Source organism: Ursus maritimus, unplaced genomic scaffold (genome assembly GCF_017311325.1).
Source record: "Ursus maritimus isolate PB19 unplaced genomic scaffold, ASM1731132v1 scaffold_24, whole genome shotgun sequence".
Lineage (NCBI taxonomy): Eukaryota > Metazoa > Chordata > Mammalia > Carnivora > Ursidae > Ursus > Ursus maritimus.
In genome coordinates this window covers 17884208-17896168 of record NW_024424897.1, presented here as the reverse complement: position 1 = coordinate 17896168, position 11961 = coordinate 17884208, and the positions used below count along the sequence as shown (strand labels likewise).

The 11961-nt window shown below is 45.0% G+C and overlaps 1 protein-coding gene across 1 annotated transcript in view; it reads right to left on the bottom strand.

The window, feature by feature from the left end:
* EFTUD2 (elongation factor Tu GTP binding domain containing 2) overlaps window positions 1-11630 on the bottom strand; it is a 40027-nt gene extending 28397 nt beyond the window's left edge. Inside the window, exons 1-3 of the mRNA XM_008693558.2 lie at window positions 11481-11630; window positions 8514-8622; window positions 1264-1429 (exon numbers count right to left, since the gene is read on the bottom strand). Coding sequence (XP_008691780.1) covers window positions 1264-1429; window positions 8514-8618 — 271 coding nt within the window. The 5' untranslated portion in view covers window positions 8619-8622; window positions 11481-11630. The remainder of the gene's footprint in view (window positions 1-1263; window positions 1430-8513; window positions 8623-11480) is intronic.
* Between the last annotated feature and the right edge of the window lie 331 nt (window positions 11631-11961).

Genomic DNA, 11961 nt, shown 5'->3' with positions numbered 1-11961 from the left:
GTGGGGGGGGGGGGGGGAAGAAAAAGTAGTGATGTGTAGGTTGGCATAAAACATAACAATACAGAGCCCCATTTCATTAGACTGAGCTTTTATTTGTTTTTTAAGATTTATTTATATATTAGAGAAGGAGTGTGCAGGGGAGGGGCTGAGGAAGAAGGAGAGAGAAAATCTCAAGCAGACTCCCCACTGAGCATGGGGCCTGACATAGGGCTTGATCTCACGACCCTGAGGCCATGACCTAAGCCAAAACCAAGAGTCGGACACTCAACTAAGCCACCCAGGCGCCCCCAGACTGAGCTTTCATAATGTTTATGTGTCATCAATTTATGTTATTCTCAAGGACCACTCATATGTTGAAACAAGTTCTGGAAATGCTATTTGGCACAAGACAGTGAAGGATCTGGACCTGCGGACTGAAACGTTTGGACTTCGTTTTGTGGGAGGAAGGGAGAGGGACTGAATATAAGCTGAGGTCAATGTCAGTTTGAAACCCCTCCCTGCATTTATAAAATCTAACCACTTCCCAGAAGATCAATGAAAAGGATAAAAGAAGTAGAAAATCGGCACTGTGAGGACTGGTTAAAGGAGTTGGGATTATTTGGATGGAAAAACAGATCACACCAGAGGGAGAACTTAAAAACAGTCTTTAAGTTGGGGCACTTGGGTGGCTCAGTCGGTTAAGTGTCCAACTCTTGATCTCAGCTCAGGTCTTAATCTCAGGGTCATAAGCTCAAGCCCCTTGTTGGGTTCCACACTGGGCGTGGAGCCTACATAAAAAACAAAACAGGGACGCCTGGGTGACTCAGTTAGCTAAGCGTCTGCCTTTGGCTCAGGTCATGATCCTGCAGTCCGGGATCAAGTCCTGCTCAGTGGGGAGCCTGCTTCTCCCTCTGCCTGCTGCTCCCCCTGCTTGTGCTCTCTCTGACAAATAAATGAAATCTTTAAAAATAAATGGACAGATAAATAAATAATAAACAAAAAACCCCCAAACAAACAAAAATAGTCTTTAAGCACAGATATTCAGATAAATAAACAGTTATTCAGTAAATAAAGAAATAACTCCCATTTGCTTAGTAAGAAGCTACGAGTTGTCCTGAATATTAAAACATGGTGAAAGGGAAGCTCAATCCAGAAGCAGTACCTGGAAGCAGTAGAGAGAAGCGAATCAATTCATTCACTGAACTTTCAACACTGCTGACGGCTATGACCTGAAGTTTTCTAGACTCCATCTCACCTCTCCCAACCCGGTGCCTCCTGACTTACCAGTGAGAGGCTGGGTGTCTTCCTCCTGAACGATGGTCTCCACCTCGGGGCCGTACACCTCCTCCGCTGTGGGGTAGTACTTCTTGTCCTCGTGCAGCACCACCTCCATCCCAGGGTGGTCCTCATCATGGTCTCCCACATCGTCGTCGTCGTCGTCGTCATCCATCTAAGAGCAAGAGAGGGGAGGAGGTCAGGAGAGGCGTGCACCCTTCCTTCTCAGTGACTATATTATACGAATTAAGAGCAATGACTCCCCAGGCTTGACAGCTTCTTATTTTGAGTTCTGTGCCAAAGAGTCAGCAGGGCAGGTCCTGCTCTTGCGTGATCCTTCCCAGTAAGCCATGGCTACCAGCGGCTCTCCTGCTTCAAGCTAGCCCCTTCTTAAATGTAGACCACCGGTCACAAGTGGATCGAGATGGAGGAAAAAAATGGCTTACCATAGCGTATCTTTTTTTTTTTTTTAAGATTTTATTTATTCATTTGATACACACAGAGAGAGAAAGAGAGATAGAGAGCACAAGCAGGGGGAGCTGCAGGCTCTCTGCTGAGCAAGCACCTTGATGTGGGATTCGATCTCAAGACCCAGGGATCATGACCCAGGCTGAAGGCAGACGCTTAACCGACTGAGCCACCCAGGCACCCCTAGCAAATCCTTTTAAGGGAAAAAATAATTTGCTTCAAGGGCAGAAGTCAGAAACCAGAGGTGGAAACCGGGAACAAGTCCATACCTTTAAATTTTTCACTTAGACTCACAGAACTGTTTTTGAAAAAGACCTTTGTGACACATAAGTAATAGGTGTTGGTGAGGATGTGGAGAAACTGGAACCCTCAGACACTGCTGGTGGGAATGTGAAATGGGCGGCCACTCTGACAACAGTTTGGTAGGTCCTCAAAATGTTAACCACAGAGTTATCCTATGACCCAGTAATCCCACTAACAGACACATACCCAACACAAACGAAAATCTACGTTACACAAAAACTTATAAACAGATGTTCATAGTAGCATTATACATAATGGTCAAAAAGTGGAAACAACCCAAAGGTCAATCAACTGAGGACTGGATAAATAAAATGTGGTCTATCCATACAGTGGAATAGTTATTTGACAATAAAATGAAGTATTTGTACCTGCCACAATATAGACGAACCTTGAAAACATGATGCTAAGTGAAAGAAGCCAGACACAAAAGGCCACAGACTGTATGATTCCGTTTATATGAAATGTCCCGAACAGGCAGCTCTATGGAGACAGAAAGTAGACTAGCGGTTGCCGAGGCTGGGGGAATGGGAGAATTGCAGGGCAATGGTTAAGGGGTACAGGGTTTCTTTCTGGGATGATGAAAATACTTTAAAATTGTTTGTGATGATGGCTGCACGAGCCTGTGAATATCCTAAAAGCCAGTGAAATGTACACATTTAATGGGTGAATTGTATGGTATCTGAATTATATCTTAATAAAACTGTGAAAAAGAAACTGTAACCTGCTTTTTCTAATACCCAGGTAATCAGAAAGCAAATAAGCAAAACAACAACCCAACAGCACATACTTATACCCTACTTTTGATGACTATGTTGTCTACCACATACAACTCACTTAACAAAGCCCCTATCTAACACACACATGGCTTCTAATTTCTAGCACTATAAACATCACTGCAATCAACCACTTTTTTTTCAAGATTTTATTTATTTATTTGCAAGAGAGAGAGTGAGCGAGAGAGAGCACAAGAAGGCAGAGAGGCCGGCAGAGGGAGAAGGAGAAGCAGGCTGAGCAAGGAGCCCGACACAGGACTCGATCCCAGGACCCTGGGATCATGACCCGAGCCAAAGGCAGACGCTCAACCAACTGAGCCACCCAGGCGCCCCGAATGAATTCTTTCTACATATTCCTGCCCCTGTTGAATGCTTGCAGTAACATGGCCCTCACTCACAAGATGGCCCATTTCCCTGCTGGAAGGCACAGCCAGAAAGTTAGTCTTTGTAAAGGACTTTAAAAACATCTCCTGGGGCACCTGGGTGGCTCAGTCATTGCACATATGCCTTCGGCTCAGGTCATGATCCCAGGGTCCTGGGATTGAGTCCTGCATAGGCTCCCTGTTCAGCGGGAAGCCTGCTTCTCCCTCTCCCACTTCCTCTGCTTGTGTTCCCTCTCTCACTCTCTCTCTCTGTCAAATAAATAAAATCTTAAAAAAAAAAAAATCTTTAAAAAAATAAATAAATAAATAAAAACATCTCTTTATAAGTGAACCCACAGTCATAAGCAACATTGAATGAAGCTATGCCCTCTTCTGCTAAAGAGTCCTTTGAATAATTAAAAGTGGCTACTACAACACATTTTATGTTCCAAAATATCCTGGTTTCTTCATTTATTCAACAAATACCTTTTTTAAAAAAAGACTTATTTATTTTAGAAAGAGAGCGAGAGTGAGCGAGCAGGGGGAGGGGCAGAGGGAGGGGGAACGAGAGTCTGAAGCACACTCGATGTGAAGCCTGACGAGGGGCTCGATCTCACAACCCTGAGATCACTTGTGAGATCATGACCTAAGTCAAAACCAAGAGCTGGAGCTTAATCGACTGTGACACCCAGGTGCCCCTCAACAAATACCGGGCACTTACTACCAGGCACTGCTCTAGTGCTGATAATACAGCAGTGGGGGAAAAAAAGGTGATGACATTTGAGTAAAACTCTGAAGGAAGAGAGAAAGCTCTACAAGTGGCTGAGGAAGAACATTCTAGTTGACTGGAACAACAAATGCGAAGGACCTGGGACAAGAGGATTAGCAAGGAAGCCAGGATGGGGAGAACAGCATAGAAACATGAGAGTCCTTAGTGAACAGAATGCATCTGGGAGTGAGCGTACTAAGAAAAGAGGTATGAGGGGGGCGCCTGGGTGCTCAGTCGTTGAGCGTCTGCCTTCGGCTCAGGGCGTGATCCCGGAGTTCTGGGATAGAGCCCCACGTCGGGCTCTTCCGCTGGGAGCCTGCTTCTTCCTCTCCCACTCCCCCTGCTTGTGTTCCCTCTCTCACTGGCTATCTCTATCTCTGTCAAATAAATAAATAAAATCTTTAAAAAAAAAAAAGAAAAGAAAAGAGGTATGAGGAAAGGAGCCTTGGGGTCTGTTGACATTTAGAGGTCAGGGAGATGAGGAGGCCCCGGCAGTAAAGACAGAGAAGAAACGGGCCACTGAAAAGGAAAACCGGGGGGGGGGGGGATTCCATGGAAGCCAACAGAAGAGGGGATTTTAAGGAGGGAGTGATCAGCCAGGTCAGATGCTCAGACAGGTCTGGTAAGATGAGGACGGGGCCTGGGGCCGAGGTTACTAGTGACGTTGACACGAGCAGTGCTATGGAACGGGAGAGGCAGAGGACAGAAATGGGTTTGAGAGGATGTGGAGACAGCAAGTATCACAAACTGTTTCGAGTGGGGGAAGCAGGGTAATGGGAAGGGGGATATGGGATGAGTCCAGAGAAATACGAGCATGTCTGTATGCTGACGGGGATGATGTAGCAGAGGGAAAACTGACACAGGAGAGGGGGGACCTGCTGGGGTTAGCATCTTATGCAGGTGAGAAGGGATGGGACCTAGTTCCTGGTAGATACAAACACAAACAGATCATCCCTAAGAACAGGAGGGAAGGCAGATGGCACAGATGTAGGGAGGCGGGTAGAGGTACTGGTGGGAGCCCGTTTTCCTTCACACAAATCCCAGCATGTCAACTGCTTTCTTAAAAAGAACAAAGAACCCTCCAGTGGTGTGCTGATCAGCTACCTCCTACCATCCTTACGCTGTTCTTCAATTAACATGGCCTGACATTACGTTAGCTCTTTGGATAGCCATACATATCCTACTGGGCGGCGCCCCAAACCAGCCATCAAGCCAGTTTCTTCCTGCCCCATAGTGCCGAATGCATTTTGCATCTAATTGTAGGATTTTATATAATAATTTCCAACTACCTGTAATTATTTCTAGCTGGGTGTCCTGTTGGACAACTCAAACTTGACAAGTGTAAAATAAAACTATTCAAGCGTCTTTTTCTCATTTCTATTTGTCTGTTAATAACCAGTGTTCCGCTAGTCATCCCACTCACCCCAATTTCTGCCCCCCAGCTCCATACCTGTGCACCCTTCCACTATGATGAGCTCCTGCCCTCCTGACCCCCCTTCACTAAAGGAAGGGTCCCAGCATCCTCCTTTGATCATGTCAGCCTTTCTCCACATTCTCTACCCAAGGCCTTCCAGGGTCTGGTCCCTCCTCTGTGCTTCAGCCCTACAGCCATCCTTCAGGGACTGTGCTTTGGCAGTTGGGAAGAGAAATCATTTCCTCTTAACATGCTACCTCTGGGCTCCTGCTCACTGCACTCCTTTCGAGAATGTCCCTCCTTCTCTCCTGTCTCCATTATCAAAATCCTATGCATCTGTTTACTATTATATATGTCAATAAAAAATGTTTTTAGGGGAGCCTGTGTGGCTAAGTCAGTTGGGTGTCTGCCTTCAGCTCAGGTCATCATCTCAGGGTCCTGGGATCAAGCCCCGCATCAGGCTCTCCACTCAGGTGACCTGTATCAGGCGAGTCTGCTTCTCCCTCTCCCTCTTGATCTCTCTCACTTTTCCTCTCTTAAAAAAAAAAAAAAGATTTTATTTATTTATTTAAGTTTAAAAAAAAATCTGTGTATCCCGTGTGGACTGGGAGGCTACAGGAACTCTCATTCTGCTGGGAGGAGTATGGACTAATGCTGGTAAGCTGGGAGCAACCTGACGTGCTGAGTAAAAACCCCTCCAGTATAAACAGATTAATATGTACACGATCCTGTGATTAGCAAGTCTGCTTTCGGGAACATAACTCAAAGACATTTTCCCACGGTGCAGGAGGGACATATCTGCGAATATCCGCTGCAGCGTTATTTGTATGAGGGAAGGCTGGCGGCAGGTCACCCTGGTGCCCGTCGCTAAGAAAGTAACGCACACCGGGCCTTACTGAGCAGCAGTCAGACGCCAGACCGGACAGACACACAGCACCAGAGATGGATTCTAAACCACACCACTTATCACAAGGCTGGGTGAAAAGTGAGAAGCAGAGCGATGCAGACAAGCCGATACCACTTACAGTACTCACATTAACAATGCAACCATTCACATTTTGCAGCTCATACAAACACAAAGACACACGCACGCTACAATTACTACAGTAACAGCATGAGAAAGAGATACAAAGGAATTAATGAGTTAATTAAACAAGAGCAGAGCCCTGCACAGGCAACAATACCGAGGAGCACCAATCAGAGTGGGATGAACTCGACAGTCGGTACTGAGATGCAAACGTTCACACGGGGCCTAGGCAGTCCTTTTTCTTTAAAGGATTTTTTAAGAGCTTTAGTGAAACAGAATTGACGTGCCACACAATTCACCCATTTTCAATGCACAGTTCGGTGGCTTTTAGTATATTCAGAGCTGTGCAACCATCACCACAAACAATGTCAGACTGTCACCCCAAAAAGAAACCCTGTACCTTTTAGCCATCACTCCCCAATTCCAATGCCCCCAAACGAAGGCAACCACTAATCACTCCTCTTCCTACCCCTACAGATGCCTACTCAGTCTTTGGCTCCACTATGAATGTCACTTCCTCAGATACCCTTCTTGGTCATCACAGCCAGAAATGATCCCCCCTTACTAACTACTACTACAGTCCTGAGCTGAAATGATCTCAATGGGGCACCTGGCTGGCTCAGTTGGTGGAGCACACAACTCTTGATCAGGATTGTGACTTTGAGCCCCACGTTGGGTGTGGAGATTACTTAAAATTAAAATCTTTAAAAATAAATTTAAGAAATAAGATAAAATAATCTAAATGGTACTTGTACTTCCCTGCTTCATACTATAAAGATTTTTTTGTACTTCATCTCCCCTGGTGAGCAGTAGGTTCCTGGAGGGCAGAGACAGTGTCTTGGCTCTCTCTGTATCATGATTCCTTGAAAATAGTAATTACAAATATAAGTGATTACAAATACTTCATGAATGAATTTCTTTATTTACTTAGCCCGGAATTCAAGTATGATGAGATCACTTTGAATTTAGAGTTCCTTTTTTTTTTTTTTTTTAAGATTTTATTTATTTATTCGACAGAGATAGAGACAGCCAGCGAGAGAGGGAACACAAGCAGGGGGAGTGGGAGAGGAAGAAGCAGGCTCCCAGCGGAGGAGCATGATGTGGGGCTGGATCCCACAACGCTGGGACCACGCCCTGAGCCGAAGGCAGATGCCTAACCGCTGTGCCACCCGGGAGCCCCTGAATTTAGAGTTTCTTATCCAGTGTGTTAGCTTACATCATGTGTGAATTTTATAAACTTCCCTTCTCTATTTTCACCTAAGCCATTGATAAAAAGGTTAAAAAGAATGGGACCAACCATGGATGCCTGGGGCATGTCACCTCTGGTGATCCATTCATCAACACTCTTTGGGTCTCACTGTTCTATCAGCTGTGACCTCTCCTAACTTTATTATGACCCAACCCATACTCTTTCCACAGGGACATCATGAGTTGCAATGATTACCTTAGGAAAAGTGAAATGGAATAAGGACTAAGAAGACTTTCTATCTATTTGATCTGCATGAGAATATATTCACAAATTGCTTATAAAATGAAAATTATCTTTTTAAAAATATATATTTTATTTATTTATTTGACAAAGGGAGAGACAGCACAAGCAGGGGGGGCGGTAGGCAGAGGGAGAGGGAGAAGCAGACTCCCCACTGAGCAGGGAGCCCGATGTGGGGGCTCCATCCTAGGACCCTGGGATTATGACCTGAGCCAAAGGCAGATGCTTAACTGAATGAGCCATCCAGGAGCCCCTGTATCTTCCCTTTCTATTGCTTTTATTCACCCTTCAAAACCTATGCTTATAAGGAAGCTGCCAGTGGAGCTGCACTTGGAAAAACTGACTACCTTTTCTAAGTTGGTATTACTCACAACTGTCAAAAAGAACTTCAGCTAAATGGAAGGAGAGCTACTACGATGAAGTAGAGCTCGTATTATAAAACCACCCCACCCATGAAACTACCTTATACCCCCTCTTTTAGAACTTTGGAAGCTAAGCTTTCTTAGGGGCAGCATAGGACCCTAACAAGTCATATATTTAAAAGGTGCAACGTGAGAGATGTACACGGGATATGATGGGAGCACAGAGGATTCACTGTTTTGTTTTGTTTTTTTCCCAAAGAAAGAGATGAAAACAGCAATATATTTGTTTTACCTCATCAAGATCTTTGGTCTCTCTGCCCAATTCATCATCATCTTCATCAGAATCAAGCTCTGGTCCAATATAATTCCCAAACTCATCATATAAGTCAGTATCCATGATGCTAAAATTCAAGGAAAAGAGGCATTAGATTCTGGCGAGGTAACCGAGGCCTCCACAACATGGCCCCACATTTCTAACCCTATGGTTGACCATATCCTTTCAACACATCTCCTCTCCAGTTAGACCCACCTATTGACTGACCGCTCCTCCCAAAGCCCTGTACTTTCCCCTCCTCCCTGCTCTACCTGTTTACATTCTCTTCTCCCACTCTTATAATACTAAAAAAATTTTAACTAAGAACAATACCGGAAAGGTGCAAAGTAGCACAAATATTTTTTTTTCCTAAATTACTCGAGGATAAGTTGCTGACACAGTGCTTCATCACCTCCTAATACTTGAATGCGGGAGTTGGCAAACCATGGCCCGTGGCCAATCTGGCCTGCTGCCTGTTTTCATGCAGCCCCCAAGCTAGAAATGCCTTTCACATTTTTAAATAGTTGGAAAATATCAAAAGAATATTTCATGATATGTGCAAATTATATAAAATTCAAATTTCAGTGTCTATAAAAACAGCTTTATTGGAACACAGCCAGGCTCATTCATTTATAATGTCTGTGGCTGCTTTCACACTGTAACAGCAAAGTTGAGTAGTTGCAACTGAGACCATATGGCCCACAAAGCCTAAAATATTTACTATCTGGCCCTTGATAGAAAGTTTGCCAACCCCTGCTTTAGTGTGTGTGATTCCTACAAACAAGGACATTTTCCCACATAACCACAATATGACAATCAAAATCAGAAAATGAACAGTGACACATTATTACCACCTAATCCACAGACCTCCATTATTAGAATAAACCACTGTTTTTTTAAAGTAGGCTCTATGCGCCCAGGGTGGAACCCAACACCAGGCTTGAACTCATGACCCTGAGATCAAGACCTGAGCTAAGATCAAGAATTAGACACTTAACCAACGGAGGCACCCAGGCGCCCCTAAACAAACTGTTCTAATAATGTCCTGCACAGCAAAGGATCCAATCCAGGATCACATGTTTGCATTTAATGGTCATGTGTTTAGTCTCCTGTTCTCAGGAACAGCTCCTCAGTCTCTCCTTCACTTCCACAACGTGACAGTTTTGAAGATTACAAGCTATTGATTTTTGTAAAATGTCCCTTAATTTGGGTTTGTTTGATGTTTCCTTACGACTGGAGTCAGGTTCTGCATTTTTGGCAGGAATATCTCAGAAGTAATGTGGTGTTCTTTTCAGTGCATCTTCCATCAGGGAGACGATTTTGATCTGTCCCATTAGTGGTGATGTCAATTTAATCACTTGATGAAATGGTGTCTGCCAGGCTTTTCGAATGTAGAGTTACTTGTTTTCTCTTTGTAATTAATAAGTATTCGTAGGTTTTCTCCACTTTAATTACTGAAATTCTATTCAAAGCAACAATTCAAATGCTACTTCCTTCGAGCTTTTCTAGATTCTCAATTTCTCACTCCCCTACACTGCTATAGCCTTTTGTACCTTAATCGGCATTTAATTCTGCCTGGAATGGCAGTTAACTACTACCCTCCCCACCAATCCTACAGTTTATAAGTAAGAAGCAACAAGCCAGAGATGGGGTAAGGGTTACAGCTCTGGAGTTGGAAGGCCTACATTTGAATCTTAACTTTGTCACTTACTAACTAGGTACTCCCAGGTAAGTTACTACACTTCTCCAAATATATTTCCTCAAATGGAAAGTGGAGTAATCCCCATTGCATAAAGTTATGAGACTTAAACACAACAGTCTGGGTAAACAATTTATCACAGTCCCCACCTCAATAAATGTCAGCAAGCATTATTTTTTGGGCCATTCTTGAATACAGGAACCCTGTGTTCTTTGTGCCTTCCTGCCAATGCCCAACATAGCACCTTGCATAAGTAGGAACTGGATAAATGTTAACTGAATGGAATATTTAATTTTGAGATAGTGATATTTATCTCAAGTAAAGGACTAGCTCCAGGAACTTGTAATTAAATGTAAATTATGATGGAAACTTTCATACGCATAGATTCTTTTTACTTCCCAAGAGCTATTACTTCTGTGCTCATTTCAATCTCCCATGACTGAAGATCCACAAAGTGCCTGCGCACATTTTTTTATAAAAGGCTGCTGGCAGAACAAACCAAGCTAATTTCTGCTTCAGGGCCCCTGCACTTGAAATTCTCTTCCAACATGCTCTTCCCTTGGATATTTATACCTGTTCCCTCATTTCACTCAGGTCCCTACTAAAATGTCACCTCTGAGAATGTCACTCTAAAACAGCCTTCCCTACCCACACTCTCCAACTCCCCATTTTCACTGTTTTATTTTTATTAGTAGTACTAGTCCTTCGCTCACATATATCTATTCACGTCATTTTCACTGTCATCTCCCCACTACAATTTAAGCAAAGATTTTGTTTTATTTCACTTAGAACTGTGCTGGCATAAAACAAGATCTAAATAAGTATTTGTTGAATGAATGACTCCTACAAGACACAGAGAAGATAGCTGACTTGCCCACAGTTGCACAAAACTAGTGACCAAACCTCATTGCAGCTTCCCGCTAATACGCAAGCTCTCAAACGAATACAGAATAAGGATGGAGGGAGGTTGGTAGAGAAAAGGCGGCACAGATGGAAGGAGTAAGACAACGACCCCTGCCCAGGGAAGGAATTTTACGGAGGGTCGACACTGAGGGAACCCCGGAACCGAGGTACGTGCTGTGTGTGTGGGCGGGTGTCTTTCATTCCCTTTCCCGCTCCACGCTTTACCCATCTGTAAAGTGAAAGGGGGCAGAAAACCTACAATGTCTCTTCCAGATCTGACATTATTTAATTTCCCATCCCACCCGGAGCAACTTTCCCCTGCCGTTGACCCCCCACCAGCTCACCTGCCACCCGCTCAGGCTAAAAAGCTCCAAGTCCGCTGCCGGAGACCGCGCTTCCGCCGCACGCCGTCGCGCCGCTGCGCCCGCCGACCAGAAGGACCCCGCAGACGCGGCCGTCGCGTTTCTGTCCCGAGGACAGCCCTCTGCTTGAGGACCGGCTGGGAGGAATGCCGGCCGCGGACTCAGGAACGAGCGACGTGGAATCGTAGGGTCCCCAAACCAGGGAATGGGCTGCTCCAAAGAGATTAAGGCCTGAGGCGGCATGAATCTGGTCAGGCTCCTCGGAGCCACCCTGAAAGGGGGCCTTCGGGACGACCACATGATCAGGCTGTTGGAGCAGTTGCTGAGCAACCACAGCTGCTGGGCGTGGTCTACGCCGACCCGTGCCGTTCTGGTGTATCTGAGTATTCCTAAAGAAAACAAGGAAATCTAGGCCTGAGGCCCCGGGGTGAAGGGCCTGGGCGGGGGGGGGGGGGGGGGGGGG